Below are 26,999 nucleotides of genomic sequence, written 5' to 3'. Positions count from 1 at the left end.
AAATCAACACCCATAGAAATAAACATGTATAGTACACAGCTTCTGCGCATAATTAAAGAAAACGTAGATGGGAAGGGGTGGGAGTGAGTGGGGGGGAGGCCCTTAATCTTTCGGAGACCAAGGGTCTCTCTCTCTCTCTCTCTCTTCATAATTTCAGTCAGATGAAATACCATATTTCACGTCTGATAAATTTACCAGCCAGTTTTTCATAGTATCTGTCAAACGACATGCATACACACTGTATATATATATATATATATATATATATATATATATATATATATATATATATATATATGTATGTATGTATGTGTGCATATATATATATATAAGCTTGCTGTTGTTCTTTCATTGTCATTACTGCAATGGAATTAAATAAACATTTCCAATTAGATGTGATTGTTATCACATTCCACTTTCTGTTTGCTTCGATTATTTATCTATTGTTTTTAATTTTGAATTGACAATTACGTGTATATGTTTCTCAAATTTTGAAAGGGAAATTTAATAGATGACTACTTTGTGATTGGATTCATTTTTTTTTTCCTTCAATGTAGGCGAACTCGCCATAAAGTTAGTCTAATCGGCAGTATTTAGTCATAAGCGATATCTGATTTGAATGGGTCCTCGTAGTGTAGTGACTATCGCACTAGCTTCTCAGGCAGGAAGTCCCGGGTTCGATTCCTGGGCGAGGATGGGACGAGTTGGGCGCGTTCCCAGGAACCCAATTGGCCCCTGTCAACCTAAGCAGTGAATTAGGTACCTGGACGAATTTGGACGATTGTGTCTCGAACTCGCTCTGGGGGTGACGAGAGAAGGAAATAAAAATAGGGAGGGCCTCTTCGACGAGCTAATCCCGCAACTCTATCAGGGTGAAATCATGTGCTTCAGGGAACTTCCTTCTCTCTCACTTTTATTTATTTTTTTTCTTCTACAGCAGAAAACTTGCCTCATTGTACTACAGCAGTGGTTTTCGACCTGGGGTCCATGACAAGAATTTAGGGGGGCCCATGTTAGGAATCTGAATAAAAACAAAAACATAAAAACTTGCATCACTGTCCTGGATGTGGACCCCGACATAAGATGTGCATTGTCAGTGACACAACCTCGGATTCGTCAGCTGACTGAAAAGAAACAATATCAGCCTTCCCACTGATATGTGATAAAACATGCAGAGGTAATCGAATATATATATATATATATATGTGTGTGTGTGTGTGTGTGTGTGTGTGTGTATTTTTATATATATATATTTTTTTTTCTTCTTTTTTTTTTTGGCGGGGTGGGATTTGGGAGAAAAATGAAGAGGAGCCACACGAATGTTGAGAATTTATGAAGGGGTGTATGGGGTGGGAAAGGTTGAGAACTACAGTTTTTTTAGGAATTAAGGCGTCTTCACTTTGAACATATAGATGTTCTGTGATATCATTGTTTGCTTCTGAGAGGCTTTTGCTCTTTTGTAATTTTAACTGCTCTTCAGGTACTTCCTTTTCCTTAATTTATTTTTATAGTTCTACAGCAGAAAACAACTACTACAGCGCCTCAGTGGCGTGGTCGGTTTGGTCTTGGACTATTACCTCGGTGGCCACGAGTTCGATTCTCGGGCATTCCATTGAGGAGTCAGAGATGTGTATTTCTGGTGGTAGAAGTTAGCTCTAGACGTGGTTCGGAAGTCATGTAAAACCGTTGGCCCCGTTGCTGAATAACCACTGGTTCCATGCAACGTAAAAACACCATACAAACAAAAATCACTTACTACAAAAGTTTTTACTACAGTATTTTTCTTAAGACTAAAATCGTTGTCAGACTGACCAGTCCTGTGCTTTGATCATTATGAGCTTTTGACGCCTTTCTTTGTGCTTTTGTATTTTTAGTTTTTAGCATTTTTGCGTCTTGTATGTTCAGAAGAATTATTATTGTTGTATCCATCATTCTAAGGGCGCACGAGGCGTTATCTTAATGGAATCTTCGAAAACTCTCCCCGAGACGTGAACACGTCGGTTATGTTTCCAATATCTCTGAGAACAGGGAAGACTCATTTTCCCACACTTCCTGGATACTCTCTCATGGGGCATGAAGACTCCAAAGCTAGTGAGCGAGCTTCGGTCCATGGACACATTTCACAAGAAATTTTTAATATTGATTTCAACAATGAGAATAATTGCGTCGACTTTTATCATTTTTTCTATTACTTCGGAAATCCCGTACTGTCGCAAGGCCAACTTTTCACAAGTACTAGATATAAATTTTGATGTTTTTTATTTTATTTTTTATTTATTTTATCCGATACCACAGCTCAAAAATCCGAGTACTTTGTAAGATCGTGTACCGGAGAAACGAACAGAATTAGATTTTTATTGAGTTCCTGTGAGATTACCAGATTAGAGATTAGAAGTAGTTTGTGCTACTAATCTTCATTGTTTTAATAATAGAGTATTGGTGCTAACATTTCAAGGACACTTCAAACGTCCTTTATGACTTCTATTTGAAGAGAGCCAGAAATTTTCATGAAAATCTGCGGATCATGAGCATAAATTTACGGAATCGTTGAACGCTAGTTCATATTGCAAAGTCAATCAGACCATAGCCAACTACCGCCTGGTGGTTGATGTTGCATAAAACTTGGTAAGATGCCCATTCTATTGCCTTATTTTGAAACGAAAGTGAACCGTACTGTTGTTGTTAATATTGATATTTGAATACATATATATGCATACACACACACACACACATATATATATATACATATATATATATATATATATATATATATATATATATATATATATATATATATATATAAGAATTATATATATATATATAGATCTATATTATATATATATATAATATAATAATAGATCTATAATATGTATATATATATATACTATATAATATATATATATCATATATATATAATATATAGTATATATATATTATATAGATTATATGTATTCTTATTATATATATTATATATATATATATATATATATATTTATGCGTATGTGTGTGTGTTTTGAAAAACTACACAAAAGCCCGTACAAAGACCTGGCTAGAAGCACCTGTGTATCGAAATGACGCATTAGAAAATACGACTCTGAAATTATAAAAGAAAGTTTATTTAATATTGAGTTTACTTTAATTCATTTGTAGTTTCATTTGTATTGGTTTTTTCCCGCGTGCAATAATAAAAGATAATGAAACGTCATAGTTAAGTTTGAAGAATGACCACTGGCACGGTAGTCCAAATCACCTGTCAAAATTCCTTCTCTCTCTTCCTTCTCTCTCTCTCTCTCTCTCTGTCCCCTCGTCGATGCACCTGCATTCATTTGAATAATGCATTTTCCCCGTGCTAATGGAAATGGGTACGGAATAAGAAAAAAAGGAGCAGGGGTCTTAAAGAAGGTGATTACTGGTGGAAGTCAGGATAATTCCAAAGAACCAGAAACCTGAAAACATCGGAGGTATTTTACGACCATTTTATAGTGGCCACCATGGAAGAAATCTTAGGACATGACCCATGGAATGGATCATAGGATACGAGTTGTAAAAATATTTGAAAGAGGTAGCATTGTCTTCGATGGAACTCGCCTTTTGCAATTTAATTAAGTTAGATGTGAAGATTCAGTGCTCTCAACAACAATGGTATCGACAGAATGTATCAGAAAAATATTATCTGCGTACTTAACACCAACAGTATTTTTACTCACAAGGCTATCTATATGTAATTTATATAAATGTACCGCAGGTACTGTCCAGCATTTTTGTGTACGTACATCTCTACTGTTGCGTTATTTTTCTCTGACGTATGTTAGTAAGTCGATAATGCAATTTTGGCTAGCTTCCTGTGAGTGCATACACAAAAGGATTTGTGTATGCACTCACACAGACATATATATATATATATATATTATTATATATAATATATATATACGTGTGTGCGTGTACGTGTACATATACGTATACACACACACACACACATATATATATATATATATATATATATATATATATATGTGTGTGTGTGTGTATATATTTCATACATACATATGCATAAACATATATTTATGTATATATGTATGGATGTATTACCTATGTGTTTATTTAAGGAGAGAGGGTGAGAATATCCAAAAGGGAAAGAGAAACACAAATCAACTTTCGAAGAAATATCCTGATTAAAGACAAGCTGTCCAAACAGTGAAGGCTGCAAGTGCTTTGTGAGCAAAACAAAAAAAGGCGCCGTTTTGTGATTTAAAGTTGGAAGAGAGAGCGAGGTGACTTCGTAATTAGCTTTTGAGAAGGACTTGTATCTGTCAGAGGTAGATCAAACTAGAAGTAGGAGAACGAGGTTTCCCAGCCTCCTGAAAGTTTTTGTTTTGTTTGTTTGTATGGTGTTTTTACGTTCCATGGAACCATTGGTTATTCAGCAACGGGCCTCCTGAATGTAATAACAAACACTTTATGCATGCATAATCTGTATTTGTGTGCCGTTATATCCAACGTATGTAGTATGTATGCTGTATTGAACCGGGTCCATAAGATACTGTCTCATCTTCATATATACATACATACATACATACATACATATATATATATATATATATATATATATATATATATATATATATGTGTGTGTGTGTGTGTGTGTGTGTGTTTATGCATGCTGAAGTAAAACTAGGTTCTTTAAAGGAAAGTCAATTATCTTTTCATAATTATGTCCTAGTAAATCTGTGGATATATTAAAATAACACACTTACATAGATTCCTCGAAAATGTTTTTTCCAATTTTGTTGATATGTCTATTTGTCCAGACTGAAGCTGACAGAGATTATTTTTTCAACAATACGTGTTCTATAACAACCGGTACCAAACATACTAAGGCTTGTTGTACAAGGTCCAACTGATGTGTTTATACTACGGATTGTTTCAACTCACACAAAAACTGTTTTATTTAAAATTACAGTGATATCTGTCTTGTGAATATAATTAGCTAATAATATAATTAAATTTGGTGTGGATGTCTTCCTTTGCGTTAACCCTACTATAGGCTTTTCCAATTTTCTGTTTGTTTAGTTATGGTTGTGGGTAATTTCCATGTAAATTAGCTTGCAGCCGACCTCTTATTCTAATCATTATTGCAGTAATATTGAATTCATGTTAGCAGAGAATTCGTCTACTTTTATATCACCTCGTCTCCTCCATTCACATCGGTATCAACAGGAAATAAACACTACTATAATTTCAATAATGACAAATATTCACGTTGGAGCACATATTCAAAAATGAACGTCAGTCGTGATCTCCTCATGGAAATCTCCACACAAGGGCTATCACAGTTAACGATGACATTCGCATGTAACTATGTTAATATCAAAATTCAAAGACAGTATTAATTTTGAACACTCACTCTTGACTCGTCCCCCCGTAGAGGAGTTGTGCCGTGTGTGCGACCGCCTCACGTGGTACTAACTGTAACTTCTCCGTCCAACAGTGTTGGGCGGTTTTCTCCCAATTCAATGGTCGAAAATCACCCAGTACTTGGCTAAATTTCATAAATCAGTCATTTTTGACTCGATAAGCAACCGGTCGCTATGCTGGCGATGGACGTCTACCAATTAAGAAGTTACAGGCTATAGCATTACAGAATGTAAGAAAAAAATTCTTTCACCTATTCTGGAAACAGTAGATTTGTGGTAGCGATTGGCAACACCTTATGAAATCCATCGTCCATCGGCTTTCAGGAATTCGGGACACACACTTAGGAGTGGGTTCGGAGTAATTAGTTGATGCTCGTTTTCTGACAAAAGCTCGATCGCCTCGTGACAACAGCGGCTAATCGGGTATTCGCATAAGTTTTACTTAGTGTTGTGAATATATACGTTTATGATGCGGAAGATAAATTCGCGAACATTTTCGTAGTGTGTTGTGCTCGTCTCCTGTGAATCGCGCTTGGTCTACGGCTCGTCGTCAGGTAAGTGTCGAAGAAGCCAGTTTTGTCAGTGACAGGACATATCATTAGAGAGGTTGATGTGGGCGCTTTCAGAATGCTGTCGATATTGTGTGCGATTTTTTTTTCCCCCCAAGTTATGTAACATCCTGAGTTCCACTTTTCCTCCATTTGATTGGTGCCTCTGTTTTGGTGTTATGTAACTTGGTTTATCATTGAGTCGCCGAAATATCTGCAGATATATTCAGATAATGCAGCGTCGATCCTCAATTTCAGAAGAATTTTAAAGGGTATTTGTCTTTATTAGGTTGTATCTTATTTATATTTTTGTTGTGATGCTTTTGAATTCTGGACTTGACCGTGGTTGATCAACTTTATATATTGCGTCAACAATCAGATGATTGCGAAAAATAGCTACAACTTCTTAATCTCTTGTTGGACCAAAACATGTGCGTCAGATATCGTCTCTGCAGTCACTTTTGGTATTTAAACAACGGGTAGCGTATTTTAGTTTGCGTTTGACATAAGCTCATTCGTTTATTCGTTCCAATCATATAACTAGGCTAGTTACAGTTAAAGGATATTTTCACCTCTGTGAATTTATTTGAATGCATTGATGATGTCCAGGCTTGAGAGTTTCAAATGAAATTTTAGAAAATAACTTTTAAAGTTGAATACCTAATTCGAAAAACTTAGGAAAGAGGGTTATGTAATTTCACATGAACGTGTTCCCCTTTTTTTTATGAACATGGATTTCGTGTGAACTTAAGGGGAATTTCCCCTCACTTTACAGTAAATTTATAACATGGTAGGGTGTCATCGTTCTAAATTCAACGGTTGAACAAGATACCCTTTTATTTAACAAGTTTTAATGTATGAAGACACTGAATGAACTTTTTATGACGTAACTGTTAACTGAATTCGATTGAGCCTCTATTCAGTTAAATATTATACGTTAGTATTTATTTTAATTTTTGGTTTATATTTGGGAATTTACTCAGATTGAATTACAGCAAGAGTGTGGATTCTATTACCATTAAAATAACCAGTCTTGCCGTATCACGGTTTTCCTTGTGGGAGGTGATAATCGTAAGACCTGTCCAAGATAATTAGATATTCAACCTTGAAAAATACTCTATCCGACGCTCTTATCTTAGATGGGAGCTAATAACCCTGCCCAACTTGGGTACAAACTCACACCAGGGCATTTATAATAGGTCATGTTTTTATTCCATTGATTTCGTTATATAAAGATAAAAGAAAGATACAGAACCCAAATGCACTTATAATAATTCTTTGCTTCGATACTTGGAAATCATTTAAAAAGATTCCAGCCCGTAAGTGACCTTGTGACGTGTTGTCTTGTCCGGTAGCAAATAATTTAGAAAAAAAATTTAAATACATAAAACACAGAAATGGGGTCATTAAGGCACCACGTTTGTAATTAGCATTGCCTTTGCTTGTGCATCTTCATTATTTACCCCTTTATATACTTCAATTTTCTTTTGTATATGAACGTATGCGATCATGATTTGTTGTAATCCGAGATTTCGACAATCGAGTGTCACCTGTGTTATGTAACAGAATTGCACAGTCTTGAGCTCTTGGAAAGACTCACTGTTATATATATATATATATATATATATATATATATATATATATATATATATATATATTTGTTATATATATATATATAGATATATATATATATATATATTAACAAGCAATTTTCCATTAAATTAAGGCCCCCAACAACCAGTATTCCATATTTTGAGTTTCGGGTTAATTATTGAAACCTAGGACGGTATCAGTTTAAGGCATTATTTTGTAATCACATATGATTAAATTTTGTACTCCTATGTCTGATTTGCGTTGTAAATTTTGTGTGTATATATGTATGTATGCGCATGTGTACGAATATATGTATATATATTATATTTATTTAGATAAGCCTGATTTTTAGATCAGAGTAAGAGACGGAAAAGTGCAAATGGTAAAGTTGCTGTTGCTTTTATGCTTCATTTAGCAGATGAATTTTTCACTACTAAATATATACCTTTCTGGGAAGTTGCATGATCCATCGGTTGGAGAGAGAGAAAAAAAAAGATATGCTTTTATCGTGCCCAGCACATGTTTCGCAAACACCTGATAACAACAAAAGGCTCACATTTCGTTCTTTGATCGTGTTTGCCGAAACTCTGTTCCCAGTCGGAACTCGGCTGGATGCGCGAGTACCGAGTGACCACCATCCACTGGGATTTACCGGTGACGCTCAAAGAATTCAGACCGGTCGCCACATTTGGCAATTATTTATCACTTCCAGCTGACCCTCGGCCACTCCTTATCACTCGATGCATTTTCTGATAAGGGGAGGCGATTCCGAAGGTAGCTTGTGCGAGCGAGCGCTTATCTTAAGTCCCCGTCAAGGAGGTCAAGATCTGAATTGTAGTCTAGGCCCATTTTGCACCTGAAGGACGAGTCTATCCAACGAATCTCGACCCATTGAACTTAGAATTCAATTTGACACTTCATTTTGGAGGTCTGAATGGGACCTTTTGTCGGCGAGCAGAATATGCTTCCAGAAGCAGAGGCTGCGATGTTTTTTGATACATGGCGGCCTTTTGGGCACTGATGAGAGATGTTTAATCAGCATCGCATCCGCATAGGCGTTATGACTGGCTGTGGCGCTCCTTGTAAATTATGTTATATATGTAAGGTTTGTGAAGACTGTTCCTCCTTGCTCCCGACGGCAATGGAGGTAGTCGATTTTGAAGTTGATTTATGATAACTTTCGGCTTTTGCTCCCAGATAACGATCGTTTTCTTGGCAATTTATCCTGAGGGCATGGTCAGTAGTAGTTGGGGGTGTTGGGAGGTGGGGGTGAAAGCAATGTAACTGTGAAGAGAAATAGTTTTTGATTAACATACAGTTCGGCGCTATACTATGATGGTCTTTAAAGAAATACAGTTAATTATTATTAGTCACTGTCTGGTGTTCGTATTTCTAGTAAACGCAGCTCTGTAGTGTATGAAACATGCTTGTGTTATTAGCAGTTTTCTTATTATTATGTGTATTTTTATGAACTGTTATCCTGTAGATCCAAATTCTGTTCGCTTTATTCACGAGACCTTTCACGGGGGAATTTTTCCTTTTCCGTTTGTGAATTATAAGTTATTGTCACATATTCACCCTACGGGTGCTCTGTCGGCAGCATCAAAGGGTGTTGGCAGCGTCCCTGTGTCCCCCTGTTGCACCCAAAGTCTAGAGAGTATGTAGATCTTGGTTGCACCCACTTTTTAGCTTTCTACTTTACGTCCATTCCTTCCTCCAGTTCTCCAACTCGCTGTCCAGCCTGTCAAAATTATTACTTATTGCAAATTTTAGGTTTCCTCGCAGGCTGACCTTTACTTTCCTATAATTCCTCCCATTTATTATCTGTATCGCTCTTCTTTTCTGTCAGACCAGTTCAACTCACGCTTTTTCGCGGTCTGAAGCGCAAAATTGCTGGAAGTGTCGCAGTGCTTGGCTTTTTGTGACAAACCTCACATTCATTCCTTCCTTAATTAGCATATTATTTTTAGTAAGGAATGTTTCCTGATAGTGCAATTTTCTATAATTTGATCGTTCACAGGGGTGGTAGTGGATATTCAGGGCTTTAATGTTGAGATGTTACTGATGTTACATGTATACTTGTAGTCTTTAATCGATAAGTGTTTAACGCCGATTTTACTTTTATGAAATGCCTCTTAGATTCTTCTTCAGTATAAAATCTCGCAGAATTGGAAATAAAGATTGGGGTATTCAGATTGTTATTAGCTTTTAGGAACCGTGCTTAAAAACTCTTCTCCAAAACCAGAAGCCTCTCAGAAACTCAGCGTCTAAAATCTTAATTTTTTCCCAAAAATTGAATTGAGTTTAAAAAAAAAAAATAAAAAATAAAAAATTTAAAAAAATAAAAAAAAAAGCCCCTCATTAATTCATCTTCACAGCACTGTTTTTATTGACTTCATTAGGTATTTAGTTTTTCCGATACACACAAACACACACACGTATATATGTATAGGTGTGTGTATATGTGTGTGTGTACTATTGTCTAGTCCTTGAACCTTTTCATAACACCAGCTGTTTAATGTCATGAGCTAATTCCAATTTACATTTCAATAGATTTGTAGTAATCTTCGTACCGTAATTATATAGTTGACCGTGGAAAGCCCGACCAGCTGAACAGCCTGTGAATGATCAACTTAAATTGAAGATCAAACTCTCTCTCTCTCTCTCTCTCTCTCTCTCTCTCTCTCTCTCTCTCTCTCTCTCTCTCTCTCTCTCTCTCTCTCTGGGATAAGTACTCTTGTTTTTGTTATCAAGAAACCACACCTGATTGATAAGGGGCTCGTGTATGAGCTAGGAGAAAGATGTAACCGACAATTAACTACTGGTATGAAAGAAATATGACGCACGACAACCGTAAAATATGAACCTGTGAGAATGTAAACAAAGACGATGATATTGTCTGATAGGAGCAGTGTAGCTCCCCTACCTTTATTTATTTCATCAGAACAGCGTAAGTTTTTGACGAATGTGAGAAGAGTGAGGTTGCTGTTTTCTTTAGTTTCACCAAGTATTATGCCTCACGTACGCAGTTTAGACTTCCGTCCTTTACGTACTAAGTACGTACGAATTGAACGGAATTATTTCCAATTCTTCGTTCCTCAACGATAGTGGCCTTTGGGGAACCAATTATTGTGCCAGAGGTGGAAAGTTAGGTGTTTCCTATCGGAAAGGCTTTCTCTGACATCTACTTTGAAATCTTTTCTATTATACTATCATTTTATCTGCCTACTTCTACTACGCTTTTTAACGACATATTTCTCAAATTTTGTTTCTCCACTGAAATATTGCATTGTATCGACAATTTTTTTTTCTTTTTTAGTCTTAGTTACGGCACATTTCACTGACACATTTCGAAGTTTGTGTCTTGTCTCATGTGCTACACAATTCCTAAACCAATATGTCAAGATGTGTTTCTTCCCTCTTGTGCACACACACACACACACACACACACACACACACACACACACACACACACATAATAGCAGCAGATACCTCAAAGTGAGATTTTTCCTTCATCAACTGCACCGATTAGTGAAGATTACCGGCGAAGATGATTTGTTATCTCGCCTCACGAGCGACACACTCGCTGACATACATTGAAGTTTGTTTCTCGGTCGCCTCATCTATCTTGAAGTTTGTGCTTCGTCTCACATACCGTCCTCTGCATCGGCTGACATCTCGAAGTTTCTTTTTTGAGTCTCTCATCCACTCACTTCATCGACAGACATCTCGATGATTGTTTCTCGTCTTGTATACCGCCCACTTTATCAGCAGTTATCTCGAGGTATGTCTTGTTGTTCGTCCCTCCCACCGCATTGGCAGACTTCTAACTAAAAGGCTATTTCTCGATCCGTATACGGCCACCTTCATCGGCTTCTATCTCGAAGTTTGTCCTTCGTCTCTCTCATCCTGCCGACTTCGTCAGCAAGTATCTCTTGAGAAGCCGAGTACCGCATTTTTCATCAACAATGCTCCCGATTTTTTTTGTTATTTCATGTATACCGCACTCATCAACAGACTTCTCAAGTTTGTTCCTGGAACTATAAAAAGCACATATCATCAACAGACTTCTCAAGTTTCTTCTTGGAAAAATAAAAAGCAAATTTCATTGATAGATACATCATATTTTGTTCCAGGTTTATACTAACCGGATGCGGTGAATATTGTCTGCTCTTCTTGCATCGACAAGGGTTTCTGACACAAGTTTTAAAATGGTTGCGCTCGTAATTAGTATTACGTATTAGGTCAGATATATATACCGTATATGTCGGGTAATAAGGGAACTCAGGTGCTGTATCCTATGATATACTTCTATTAATCATTCGGCGAGCGGTAGCTTCTTTGAGAGGTTCATCTTGACTTTCATAATGATACTGTGTGGAATTTTCCATGTCGATTATGATTAGAACCAAAATTCTCCATGATACTCTTAAACCTAAAATTTAAAATGCGTTAAAGAATATTTTATTTTCATTTGCTTTGAGATGTACGTTCATGTTCACAATAAAAAGCGGTCGAATATTTCTTGAAAATATATTGTGTTCTGGATGTGAGTAATGATAGAGGTTCGGTTGTGTGTGTGTGTGTGTGTGTGTTCATGAAGGAATGTTTTGTAACTTTTTATTTTTTGTGGGGGGTGGGATGTAGGATTCTCAAAAAAAAAAAAAAAAAAAACTGAGATAAATCTTCAAGTAAAATAATAAGTTAATTATTACTTCACTTAAAATGAAAAATGCTGCCATTATTGACGACTAAATGTTGATTGAATAACTTTACGAAAGTGCATTATTAGTCTTAAAGAATCGGAAGGAGAGCTTTTGCAAAGGAAGGGAATGTTTGTCTCTTTATTTTCTCACTTCTGTTTATTATAATTATTTTCCTATACATAGTTATGTGTATATTATATATATATATATATATATATATATATATATATATATATACATATATATATATATATATATATATATATATATATATATATATATAATACATATATATATATATATTATATAATACATACATACATATATCTATATATATATATATATTACTATTTTTTGTTGCAGCCAGTAGAATAGCAATCCCCTGGTCGGTCAGCTTCCCATGATCCCGTAAATGGTAGGGATGTATGAGTGTATATGTGCGTGCTTGCGAGCGCTGTTAGATCCCAGGGGAGCGCACCGTCTTGCTTTTGCCCGACCCGTGTGGGCCGTATCACAAGATTTCGTATGCATATGCAATTATCCTTACCCACTTTATTTGGTGCTTTGGATCATTTATAAACACCTCTTTAAAGCATTAGACGCCAGGAACGTTTCGAAAGATGGCGAATTTAAATAAAAAGAGAGTTGAGTTGTTTGCATATCTACGTATAGGGTCCTACAATAGTATTAGCCAAGCACCGAGTGCAGCTTGAAATCCGCCCTTTCATATTGTTTTGGTCATCTCCGCTGTTACATCTAGAATCATAATCTCCTTCACACTCAAAAAGAACAGATGAAATTAGCTTTTCCTTCCCTCGGCAGTTAAGAAAAATGAAGGACGGGAAGCGACTACCGCCGTGATTGCCGTTGAGAATTCGCTGATATATGGCCAAACTTAAATCGTCATCGTCTTGACTTGGAAACACTTGGAAAAGGAGTACAAACTCTAGTCCAACTCCTGCAGCATATCAAAGTGGAGTAGAGGTGCTCGCGGTTACTGCTTTCAGTGTGCGTTTTGGGGCACACAATAGGCATTACTAAAAGTTCACTGTAGCATCCAGTCAGCCTCCAATTGCATTTCTTTCTGTCATTTATTTTTCATCCTTTCCCTTTGGCAATCTCTCCCTGAGCTGTCTTACTTCTTTAGCTTTACCTTCTTCCGTTTCTAATTCTCATTTTAAAACACATCCTAAGGGTGAACTATGTGACTCAGCGGTGTCGTTAAATGTCGTTAAACTACTTTATATTTTTTATAACAGCAATAAATTTTCGCGCTTGTTATAAAAGGACAGGTTCCCGCTGTCCGCAGCTACTCCCGAAGACTCCCAAAGAACTCCTTCTTCGAGACCCTGACGAAGGAGTCATTTTCCGCCCAAGCCGTAACCCAGGTCACGCTTGACTGGCTTACATTATAGGAGTTAATTAGTACCTTCTGGAGTGCCGCTGCATTTTGCATTCCCGCTGGCTCAGAGATGATAAATCAAGTTCTCTCCTTTTCTCCCGTGTGCAGTGCATTCCTAAACTCCCTAACACGGACCACCACCACCACCACCACCACCTCCTCCTCCTCCTCCTTCCTCTCCTCCTCCTCCTCCTCCTCCTCCTCCTCCTCCTCCTCCTCCTCCTCCTCCCTCTTCGTTTGAAAACATTCAGGACGAACTCATAAGCGAAAAGCTGTCGCTGAACAGTTGCTTTCCTTTGCCTTTCAACTTGCGCTGTTAGTTTCTTTTCCGAAGACTTTGCCGTTATTTGGGTGAATTTGAGGTGAGGTGATAATGGTTATAAGTTGCTGACGTTATTGCTATTTTTGTTGTTGTGTTATAATGTGATGACTTCGCCACTTGATCAAGTCTAGTCACTATCGTCACTATCGGTTACAGTATTTGTAGCAGTTGGGTTTTATTCCAGTTGTCGAAGTGGTGGTTGTGAAAAAGTCCGCAAATGGCCAGCTGCTTAGTAGTGGGGCACGGACTTGAAGATTTAGTAATAAATGTATACTTTCTTTTGTAGCTGTATGTTAAAATTTTGCCAAAAGATTTAGTGTTTTTCGAGTGGAAAAATCGTTATTCATTAACTTATATTTATATTATTTATCACTCGGTATTATACTTAAAATTCATTCTGGAATTTTATCTTTCAGATTAGATTGATTTTCTAATTTAACTCCTTGCAATTCTTTCGTATGAAAATAAACTAAGCTACTACTTGTAGCCGTCAAATAATAAACTTGACATTGAATAGGTGGAACTGCAGGTACAAACTGAATATGACACATTTTATCGTGACCTATGTTCAGTTTGTACTCTCTCTCTCTCTCTCTCTCTCTCTCTCTCTCTCTCTCTCTCTCTCTTCTTGCTTCCAAAGTCTTTGGTTTTTATTTTTGTTCAGCTGTGCATTTACACACCCATTATACCCTTAACAGTTTATATCATAAATTTCATTCACTTTCTTCCCGTCACTACAATTCACGTCATTTTCCACCACCTTTCGCACGTAATTAACTCCCAGTACAGGTGAGGGGCAAGGGATAGTTTTTTGTCGGCGCCCTGATTATAGGGCCGAGGTGTCAAAATGCCGTAAAACGCTTCTGCAGTGGAACCGCTCGATGTACTCCAAACGAACTCGGGCAGATGAAAAGAGCCTTCTATGGAAGATGATGAATGTCAAGGTCTTACGCCATCCCCACACGGTCGAGTTTAAGGTCGTCATCGGTGACCTGAATGTTATATGAATGCCAGGTGATTCCTGGCCCAAGGCGACATCAGACTTCTTGTTGTGTACATTTTTTTTTATTGAAAAGACGAAAAAAAGGAGCAATGCTTCCCACATCTGTCTCAGTCACAGCAAGGAAAACAACTGATTGTTGATTTAACTTTTTCGGTAACATATGAATTTGCTGAACCAAGCTCCTCACGCAGTGTAAAAGTAATGTATCAGGTTTCCAGGATATATAACTTCCAGCTGTTCTCAAAATCTCATTGTGCGTTGAGTAAAAATCATTGTCAGTGCTTTGTTGATGTTACTGATGTTACTGCAATCCCATTGTTTTCATTTGTTGAAGCATGCTCTCCTCAATTTAGGAAGGTTATTCACAGGTTTGTGAGCTTTGTTTAGAATTAGTTACAGCATCGTCTCAAGCAGCGGTAGATTAGCCCACCTAGTTTGGTTATGGATTTTTTGGTTTGTTTTCATATTTTGAAAAGTGTTCAGACAATGTTATATATAGCCTCACGAGACTGTTGCATTTATTGATACAAATATTTTGATTACTATATTTTTAACAAATAATTTGCAGATGGCATCTGTGTATACCGTTATTTATAGTACTGTAATTTAATATAATGACTAATACTACTTATGTACCACTTAACACTTTTTCGAGTTCACTCTGGAAGACCACGAGAAGCAATACGCCTTGGAAACGTATAAAATTCAAACAAACTGTAAGAAAGCATGATAGACAGAAGTAGATTAACAAAGGCACCTTCAATGTGCCGATTATTATCTGAGTCCTCAAATGCAAAAAGGCGTCGCCTTCCAGGATAGCAACCCACATTACAACCATCGAGGGACAGGATACCATTGGACAGTCGCGTCGTTCCATAATTCACATCAGACCTCCACTGCCTTAAGGGACCAGGACAGACAGACAGCAGACAGACACAGGCATAAAAATCGGCGTCCCCCCCCACTGCACCCCTGAGGTCACAGGTTCCGATTTAGCCATGAGCCAACATGGATTTGGCAGCTAAGTGACGATAGGGCCAAGGCTGTGTGACCTTCCTAGACCGAAAATGGCCGGAGAGGATTAACACCAGACTTTATTGGAACGGAGACAATGGTGGATCTGTATCGGGAAAGGAATACAGACGATAAGCGATCTGACTTTTAGGGAATCGGTTCCTTCGATGACTAAGCGTTTATATATATATACGTATAATGGAAGACATAATACGGATGTGATACAGGTGTCTTTTCTTGTTTATTTTTGTAATGCATTTGAATGATGCCCAACCCCATCCAGAGAAGGAAAATGATTGAATAATTTTAAGATATCTGTCGTCATAATCAAGGGGGAGAAAGGAGTGTGATAATAGATATATATTTATTATATATATAAATAACTTGATAACGAAATATATAAAACGTGATGCTATGTAGTATATATAAATATATATATATATATATATATATATATATATATATATTATATATATATATATATATATACATGAATATGTATGTCTTTAGGGATGAGGTTGCTAACCCCATGCCCTTTTCTTGTCGCCTGACCGACATTGGTACTCATTCACAGTTGCTGGGTCGACTTGTAGACAGGATGGAAAAATCGAACTATGGTCCTTACTAATGTGAACATAGTAGTGCTGTCTGTGTATGAGTGGTATATAGACAGATAGATAAAAGTCTGAGATAGATAAAAAGTTAAGACAAGGGTTTGATAATATAAATTGATAATAGTATATAATAAGAAAGTAAATAGGAAATAAGTTGGTCAAAGACGTGGAAATAGTGTACGATTGAAAGTCAGCAGTCAGTGACGTTACAGAAGATAAGAAAGGAGAATAAAAACATTACAAAATTTCGAGAGAATAAAAGGTTTAGGAGAAAATTTTTTAACATGTAACTGCATACAGAAGTGAAGATTGCTATCGGCACATTGGGCAGCTTGCCCATTGTGTGATGCCGAGCCTAGTGGCTTGTGTGCTGCAGTAGCGCCATTGCAAGCTGTAAATAACAAGATTTGGCTAAATTAGGAAATATTTCGCTGTGAAGGATATACAACTGGCTTACCGTTTATTGACACGACATGCCAAACAGTTATTATCCAGCTATTAAGATTTATTTTATCTAACCTTGTGTAAAGAGTTAAGGTTGAGTGCAGTTGTGATTACTTCTAATGTAATCAGAGGATCGAAGGTTTTGGTCCTGGGTGGTGTCAATGTAATTTGTTTAATTGTGATTTCCATATGTAATTAGGATATGTGAAGGGTAATTTGATGTGAGAAATTTATGTGATAATGTATTGTACAGTGGTTGTGTCTATCCTTCATCCAACTTACATGAAAAAAGGTTTGTTAATTGAATATTTGCTGACAGTCAAGCCTTTGGTACCCTACCATGGTCATGGAGGCATAGCTTTTTCAGTCCCCAAATCTAAATTAGCCTCACGCTCCCCCATATTCCTGCAAGTTCGAGTATTACTGAATTGATCTTCCTTATCTGCGTCAGGATCGAACTCTTGAATAGGGTGTATTTAATGATATCCTCAGCCATAGAACATGCTGATTTTTTTTACACAGTTCATGAAAATTATATTATTTTTTTTTTTTTTTACACGCTTCATGAAAATTGTAACTTGATTTTCATAGCCAGCGATTTTGTAAAGACACTTAGCCTAGAATCAGTGGTTCCCAAACTGGGGAAAATATCCCCCCTGTGGGGAAATTTGAAGCTACCAGGAGGGAAATAATTACACTACCTACTAACTAAAAAAATCTCTGATGGATTTTCTCATGTCTGAGAGAGAGAGAGAGAGAGAGAGAGAGAGAGAGAGAGAGAGAGAGAGAGAGAATGCCTGTTTATCAGTATATTTGTACATTTGAAAATAAAATTATTAAATAGTCACAGTGTGTTTTAACTACTCTTTCCCTCATACACATGAAGGGGGAAATCTGGATGGTTGAAGTGGGTGCAGGGGGAAATGACAGAAAAAAGTTTGGGAACCACTGGCCTCGATCATGTGATCTAGCGTATCATAAGCTTGGTTAATTAAACAGCCACCCCTGAGAGGTATGGGCATCGTATATTGTATTATAAGCATTGCACAATACGCATAAGAACACCAGTACTTTATAATGTAATTGAAAGGAGGTCTATCCCATTATATTTGATCGAAAGGAGATATACCATTACATTTTAAACGTAATACAAGAGAGATTTAGGAAGACTCGGGATGAAGAGTGGCCCTTGATCTGACGCAGATGTAAAGTAACATGTTAGAAGAATGTTGCCACATCCCGTCAGTAAATATTAATATTCTTAGTTTTAGTTGCAAATGGAAGACGGTTTTCTTTCGGTACGGGGCCTACGTTCTTTACTGGAAAGAGAACAATCAGAGTATGATTTATATACGATATCTGTTTTATGAAGTATTTGCGAGGAAGACGCTAGAAGGGCACCAGGTTTTCATTTTGAGTGTATATGGACTGAACCTTGTGTAAATGCTATGAATATGGAATACAAGTTGGCACATCGTTTGTATTCAGTGATACTGAAACAGGACAGACGACAAGTTGGTGTTTTAACTTTCCACCCTGTGAACTAGTTTTCTTCTGTTTTCGCAAGATAGCCGAGTTTCTTCAGTTTTCTTAATTATTCCACCCCTTCCGCTTACACACCAGTGCCCACTCCCTCCCTCTCTCCTCGTAAACAAATACGATTAAGCTAACGCTGACGTCATGCAGTAAGTACTCGCCTTAGGCCTTAGGAACGGAGGCGATTCCAAGGAAGCCATGCGTACTACAGTCACGGACTTACGAATTTAAAAGTAGCGCCTCTCTCTTTAGGTCCCAATAAATCATATTTTTATTCAGAAGTTGTCACCGGAATCTTTATAGAATAAGAAGGGCATTTTACGGTATACTTAAGAAAGGGTTTGCTTGGCATTCACTTTTTCTCCTCTTGGCCAATAATGTTAGCTTAGAATGTCGTTTTCGACACCTGCTTGTATTGAAAAATAATAGCTTCGTTAGTTACCATATACTCCTGACATCCAGCCTAGTCTCCTTTAAGGCCTTTTTTTGTAAGACCTTGCGGGAGAGGATCAACATTTTGTGCTGAAGTGTTAGTACCATAATCGCTATCAAATATCGACATGCATTTTTCTTCATACGGGTTTGACATAAAGTTCATTAAGGTGATAGAGCCGGTGAACTGACCATGAAGCTGCACAGTTGTTACATAAACAGGAAGAGAGAGAGAGAGTGAAGATACGTTGCGTAGACACACGATAACCAGTATAGATGTCTTCGCTGTTGCAGCTCTCTATCTCTCCGAGGATGGTCATTTGCGGAGACAGCTGGGCTTGGATGCTGCGGGTTTCAAGGACGAGGAGAGAGAGAGAGAGAGAGAGAGAGAGAGAGAGAGAGAGAGAGAGAGAGGTGGGGGGGGGGGGAGTGGATTGACTTAATATCAAAGGGACTGATTACTCATCCCGCGTAATCGTCAGTTAAAGGAAGTTGATTATTGGATTCAGCGCCCCATGCTGAGTGTGGAGGCGAGCGACATAAGGTGTCCATTTTTGTTGTATTTCATCCTCATCCTTCCGACTGCTACGCTTTCGACTTACGTAAGACGGAGAGCGGCATTTAGCCACACTCAAAAAAAAAAAAAAAAAAAAAAAAAACGTTACGCAACGCAGAGCTTGCACAACAGAGCCCAGGAATATATGAGCACGGACACCGGAGTCTCTGTTTACATTGTGAGCGTAATCTCCTCTTGTAAAATAAATGACTGTCGGTTCATTTGAGGAATCTTAATGGCGCCTTTGGCTCGCGAGTGTTCAAAAGTAAGCTCGGGATTCGCTATCTGCAAAGACATTTCTCTCAGTCGACGCAGCACTCACCGACGGGTCTTTACAACTCCTTAATGAAGAAGTATAAGGGAGGAGAGTGGAGGCCGCGTGGGACCGGAATGAAAGGCCAATGGCAAAGGATGCTGGCGGAGGGGGGGTTGGGGGGAGGGGAAGAGCAAGAAGTCCTTTGAGACAATTAACAGCTTCTCAGATCTTGCGCCTCTTATGAGATTATTAACAGCTTTTCAGATCTTGCTAGTCTTATGAGACTATTAACAGCTTCTCAGATATTGCACGTCTAATGAGATTATTAACAGGTTCTCAGATCTTGTGCGTCTTATGAGGTTATTAAAAGCTTCTCAAATCTTGCACGTCTTTTGAGATTATTAACAGCTTCTCAGATCTTGCACGTCTTATGAGGTCATTAACAGCTTCTCAGATCTTGCTAGTCTTACAAGATTATTAACAGCGTCTCAGATATTGCGTGTCTTATTAGGTTATTAGCAGCGTCTCAGATATTGCGCGTCTTATGAGGTTATTAACTGCTTTTCATATCTTGCGAGTCTTATCAGATGATTAACAGCGTCTTAGACTTGTGAGTCTTATGAGATAACTGACTGGGTCTTACTGCTTGTGAGTTTTGAAATAATCATCAGTCTCGGATCTTGTGGCTCTTATAAGATCATTCACAGCGTGTTAGAGCTTGTGAGTTTTGAGATAATCGGTAGCGTCTTAGATCTTGCGAGCCTCGTGGAATCATTAATAGATCTTGGATCTCGTGAGTCTTACGATATGACTAACATCGTCTTGGTTCTAGCAAATCTTAGGAGATGATTAACAGCATCTTAGGAGGTAATCAGCAGGGTCTTAGATCTTACGAGGCTTATGAGGTAATTTGCAGCGTCTTAGATCTTAGATCTTCCAGTTCTTAGGAGATCATTAATAGATTGTATACCTTTTGAGTTCCAGATCTTGTGAGTCGTATGAGATGATTAACAGCATCTGAGACCTTAGAAGTCTTGTGAGATAATTAGAGGACTCTCAAGTGCACAGTGGGCCAGAACAGTAACTTTTTGGCTTTCACATCCAAGTATTATTTATCATTTTCTATTATAAACTAAGCATATGTAATAATATGAGTGATACGTTTACCCATTTTTTGTGTATTTGGTAAAATATAGTTAGAACTATATAACCTTTATATTTGATACTTTTATTAAGTGCAGAAAAGATAAGAATAAAATTATAAAAAATAAGATTATTTCTATCAAATGGTGTCTATGAAGATTTTACAATATAATTTATTTAATGAACGTAAAGAATAACACTTTGGTTATACTATTATACTATAGTAATATGAATATAGAAATAAAAGCATTTAATCCATTAAAAAAGTCTTAAATACCAAGGAACTTTAACTCATATTAAGACTGCATGATACAAATCAAAGGGTATATTGGACGATAAAATTTTTGCTTTCTTTAGGTAGTTCAGTTTTTACAGGTCTGTCTACTTTTCTTAAAGAACTTACCAAGGGATCAGATGGACAAAGTAATCTTATCATTAAATCTTCATTTGTCTTTATTCGTGAAGTTTTCGTTGTGAAAGATTACCTAAACTTCTTGAATTCTTTATCATTTGCTTCTTGTGCCTCCTCAGATATGCCAATTGGTAGTTTGCAGTTGCATATCACTGAAGCACCATGAATTAACAACCGATGCAAGCTTTGGGGCATGTAGTAGCAGTTATATTTTTGTACATAACATTTGGCAGTGTCCAAGCAAAACCTTTTAAATTTATCTGCATCGATATCAAGACCAGATGACATTGTTGGTAAAATCAAATAAAGTTTATAACAAAGAATTGATCAAGGCCAGTGATTTCGAATGCAGTTTCTGCAGTCTTGAAAAACCTGCGAGCAGTATTCCCATCATTAGATGTAGCATTCTTATAGTCTCACTATAAGTTTCATTTGAGAATTTCATGTATGGATGAGTAACGAGAAGGGAATTTCCAGCACCAGAAAAATACTTTCTAACTCTTCAATGGAACCAGCTGGGAAAGATCTCAGAATCACAGGGTTGGCTTTTAAGTGATTTGCCATTGACCCACTGATGATCTCTGTTGCAAATTAGTATAGTATAAACAGTAATGATTTCCGTATGCAATGGCTCCATGACTTTCCTGATTTACAGGTTCTAGATATTTTCCTGCCCTAAACCAAGCTAATCCTTTGAACAACCTTAAAATCCAAAACTACTAGCAACCCAACCCCCTCCAACTTTTTAGGCTGGGATTTGCCATTAACCCTTTGAAAACACCATGTAGTATTAAGATGATGAAGTACCTAATGCCGTTTGGTTGCTCAGACTCCCCGGTTGAATGGCGCCATGATAGGGGAGGTAGCGTTTCAGTTACAATTGCCCACAAAAGCTCGAAGTGCAAATTGGTGCAAAGAAAACAAATATTTTCATTTTCTACACAAGTTCTAGTATAATAAAATCCATAAGAGATACGAAGCAAATGCAAGCGAAAAAATTGCCGCATACTTGTTTTTGTTAAATAAAAAATATTGTAAGTACTTTTGTATACATCTATATAACATGGATTAATTGCATGTTATGCACAATATTTGAAATGTTTAATCACAGAAATAACAAGTAGTAAACTTGTTAAAACTCTCTTATAAACTAATGAAACACACACCTAATATCACAGATGCTACATGCACACAATTCTGATGTAGACTAGTCACTAGCATACTGGGAGAGAATGTACTTAGCCGATTGCGTCTAAAAATCATAGCGCCAGTCTAACCCCTGCTCCTTAAATAATAATATAATATACGGTTCTCTTTATAAAAACTATTCTAATTTACGTTTTTAATATAATTTTTATAAAACTAAATAATATTTTTTGGGGGGGTTTTTGTCCACCTCCTGGCCCACTGTGAGATGTGACGAGTCTTACTGAGATGACTAACAGTGTCTTAGATCTTCCGAGTCTTTTGAGATAATGAATAGGTCTTAGATCAAGCGAGTCTGGAGGAAATATTCTTGTGAGATGATCAACTGTGTCGGATCACAGTTGTGAGTCTTATGAGACGATCAGCAGCCTAATAGGTCTTTGAAAGTCTTATAGATTAATAACCACTATCTAAAGCAATAATTAAAAGACTATTATGTCTTATAAATCTCTGGAGTGGTTGAATCCTATTAATCTTTATGAGATGATTAATTGCATTTTTGATCTTGCGAGTCTTAGAATACTTGATACCGTTTTACTAGGTCTTGCGAGTCTGTATGACATAATAAACATGGGCTTTAATTCTACGAGTATTCAGCAGATTATAAAGAACACCTTTACCATTTTTTGCATGATTGATTTCATCTGTAAATTTGTCGTGATTGTGAAATAGAAGTTATTTGGATATCAGCTACATTTAGAAGAAAATTGTGAAAGATTGCTACATGTTTCTGTCATGTAGTACATGACAAGGAAATCCGTTTAATGAAATCCAATTGTGTTTTTGAAATACAAAATCGCTTAATTAAAGGTCTACATTCTTGTATTATTGTAAAAGAGAAATTCCATTGAACTGACAGTTTATTTTGAAGAGTAACAACTGACTAGTCCTTTTTAAGAACTAAGATATATTTACATATTTTGGAGGACTAATAAAGCTTTCTGCAAAAGGTGATATAAAATACCTCATCGGTTTCTGTTTTTTCTTGGATCATAGCAATAGGTTTTTTTCGGATCAGTAACCTTCGGTTAGTTTCTAAGGAACCTTAAATGGTGAGGCAGCCATTATGGTAAGATTCAGAATCGTCTAATGAAGCAGCTAAGCAGATGCTCTCTCTCTCTCTCTCTCTCTCTCTCTCTCTCTCTCTCTCTCTCTCTCTCTCTCTCTCTGTAGAATAACCAGTGTCAATTGGAAATAAAGTTATTATTATTATTTCTCTCTCTCTCTCTCTCTCTCTCTCTCTCTCTCTCTCTCTCTCTCTGTAGAATAACCAGTGTCAAATGGAAATGAAGTTATTATTATTTTTATTTCTCTCTCTCTCTCTCTCTCTCTCTCTCTCTCTCTCTCTCTCTCTCTCTCTCTGCTATTAGCAATGTTGAGATGACCTATACTTAGGTAATATTAGCATTTTTCAAATCGATTGATGCAGGTTTGTTTCGTCTAACAACCGTATCATCCTAAGGTATGTCACAACTATGAAATATATGGTAAATGTGCATACCTAGATGGATATGAGGATGATTGCAGAGATCTACATCCAAAAATATGCAAAAACCTAAAAGAAGGAAAAGGATGTAAGTTCGACAAAAAATGTAAATATATGCACCCTGTAGCCATGAAAAATAATCAAATAAATAACCAATCAAGTAATAAAATCCAAAATAAGAAAGAAACAAATAAAGAGAGGAATGAAGAATATCAGGTAAAAGAAAAAAGCAAGCCATCAACGAGATATGCAGAGGTGTCAGCAAAAAATTTCAATGCATCAGCTCCAAGATTCTACTCAAGAGATAATAACTGTTTTTATTATGCAAGAGGATATTGCAGATACGGAGAAAATTGCAGATTCAGACACAAAATGAATAATTATGATGAAGGAAGAACAAATATTATGGAAAAGTTGGATTTTTTAATGTCAGAATTTCTGGAAATGAAAAAAAGAACAACATACCAGAACAGGAAAGAGACATGGGAAAATCCCTATTATTACCAATATTAAATGAAGGAGAAAACACGCAAACCATCATAGTGATGAATGCGCAGGGTTTAGTTACAAGTAACTCAAAAAGAAAAATAGAGTACTTAGAAGAAATAACCCAAATTGAAAAGAAAATAGATATAATGAATATAAGTGAAACCTGGTATTCCCAAGAGACTGGGAATGATGATCAAATAAAAGGGTTCCAAACTTATAGATCAGATAGAAAAAATAGGAATCAAGGGGGAACCGCAATATATGGGAAAGACAAAAAACAAGGAAAAATATAAAAATATGAGAAATATAGTAAACTCAGAATGTGAACTAATAGCGGTAGAATTTGAATCTGAAAAATTAATGAACATAGTAATATATAGACCTCCTAATACTAAAGAGTTTGACTTAATAATAGAAAAACTGGATGATATATGTAGAAATCACAAGGACTGGACTATTCTCCTATCTGGAGACTTCAACTTTCCTTTCGTAGACTGGAAAGAACGAATAGGAGATTGTGGATGTACTTATACATATAAAAAGCAACTCTCTGGTAGACATTAGAGGTGCCTCACACTGAGGGACCTGGGGCAACCCGAACAAGATGTAAGGTCTGTAAGGTAAGGTATGTCACCTCCAAAACACGGGTTTTCCTTTTACCTTTGTATAAATAACAGATTTTTTTGAAGCTTGGTTTGTTTACAAAGTTTTTGAAGAATGTTAGCGTTATTAATTCGATCTTGCCTAAGCCAACATTAATTCATGTATTTTTTTTATGATAAAATTCTCTCTAACTTTTTCCTTTGGCAGAAATTTTTCGTAGCTGCGAATTGAGGCGATTCTTTAAGAAAGGCATTTGAGTATATTACTGTCTCATGTTCCCGGTAGGTTGTCAGTGTAATTTAGTATTGATTTAATGACTTAAACCCTCACTTTTTATTCCGATTTTATGCGCTTTTAATATTTGCGTCAGAAACCCACCGATGAATCAGACTTATCATTTGGATTAGAGTCTCACCCACAAGGTTGGCGCTCAGCATCCCTGAAATACTTGGGTACGCCAAACTTCCATATGTAGCACTTCGGCTCAACCTGTCCCATAAACATACATTTTAATCTAGATACTCCTGAGATATATCCTGACTGAATATTTAATGAGCGTTGTGTAGTACATGCTACGCTGTTCTAAGTCCTCGGTGCTCTGCTTAGTCTTTGGTTATTGAAATGTAAAGAGTAATAGCAAAATATATATAACAAATATTGTATATATATATATATATATATATATATATATATATATATATATATATATATATATATATATATATATATATATATATATATATATATATAGCGGTAAGGGTTTAAATGGAGACATCTGTTTCATATGGGCGTTATTTAATGCAACGTTTCAGGGACCAGCCCCATTTTCAGCTGAAAATTACAATAATAAAATTAAATTAGAATAATTACTCATCTAAAAAAAACATACAATTACAATACTTAAAGCATATTAAAAGAACACCAACTAAACGCAAGTACCTTTCCAGTAGAGGAAGGAAGACGAGTGACTAAAAAAACAAAAACAAAACACGCAAGCAATCTCTTGCGTTTAGTTTGGTGTTCTTTTAATATGCTTTAAGTATTGTAATTGTATGTTTTTTTAGATGAGTAATTATTCTAATTTAATTTTATTATTGTAATTTTCAGCATGAAAATGGGGCTGGTCCCTGACGTTGCATTAAATAAACGCCCATATGAAACAGATGTCTCCATTTAAACCCTTACCGCCATGTATCCCGTCTGAGGCTTCCCTTCGGTTGATATATTATATATAATATATATATAGATATATATATATATATATATATATTATAATATATATATATATATTAGTATATATAATATTATATATATATATATATATAGATATATTGGGTTCTATATTTTTGCAATTTTATATCATATATATATTTATATATATATAATATATATATATGTATATAATATATATATAATTATATATATTATAATCTATATATATATATATATATATTTATATATATGTATATATATATATATATATAATATATATATATATATATATGTATATTATTATATATATAATTATATATATATTATATTAAGTATAATTATTATATATGTATTATTTATTATATTTTATAATATTCTATTATATATATATATATATATATATATATATATATATATATATAATCTAATAATATATATATATAATATATATATATATATAATATTTGCAATTATTCTTTATATATATAATATATTATATATATATATATATATATATATATATATATATATATATATATATATATATATATAGAGATGAGAGAGAGGAGAGAGAGAGAGAGAGAGAGAGAGCGGCGTTTAACACAGGT

At 36.0% G+C, this 26,999-nt stretch overlaps 1 protein-coding gene across 1 annotated transcript in view; it reads right to left on the bottom strand.

Moving 5' to 3' along the window:
* Positions 1-13,787: 13,787 nt before the first annotated feature.
* Positions 13,788-26,999, bottom strand: part of LOC135206027 (uncharacterized) — a 33,732-nt gene continuing 20,520 nt past the window's right edge. The window contains exon 2 of the mRNA XM_064237197.1: positions 13,788-13,894. Coding sequence (XP_064093267.1) covers positions 13,788-13,894 — 107 coding nt within the window. The remainder of the gene's footprint in view (positions 13,895-26,999) is intronic.

This window comes from Macrobrachium nipponense, chromosome 29 (assembly GCF_015104395.2).
Source record: "Macrobrachium nipponense isolate FS-2020 chromosome 29, ASM1510439v2, whole genome shotgun sequence".
NCBI lineage: Eukaryota > Metazoa > Arthropoda > Malacostraca > Decapoda > Palaemonidae > Macrobrachium > Macrobrachium nipponense.
The sequence above is the reverse complement of the archived record's forward strand: the minus strand, read 5'-3'. Positions and strand labels throughout refer to the sequence as shown.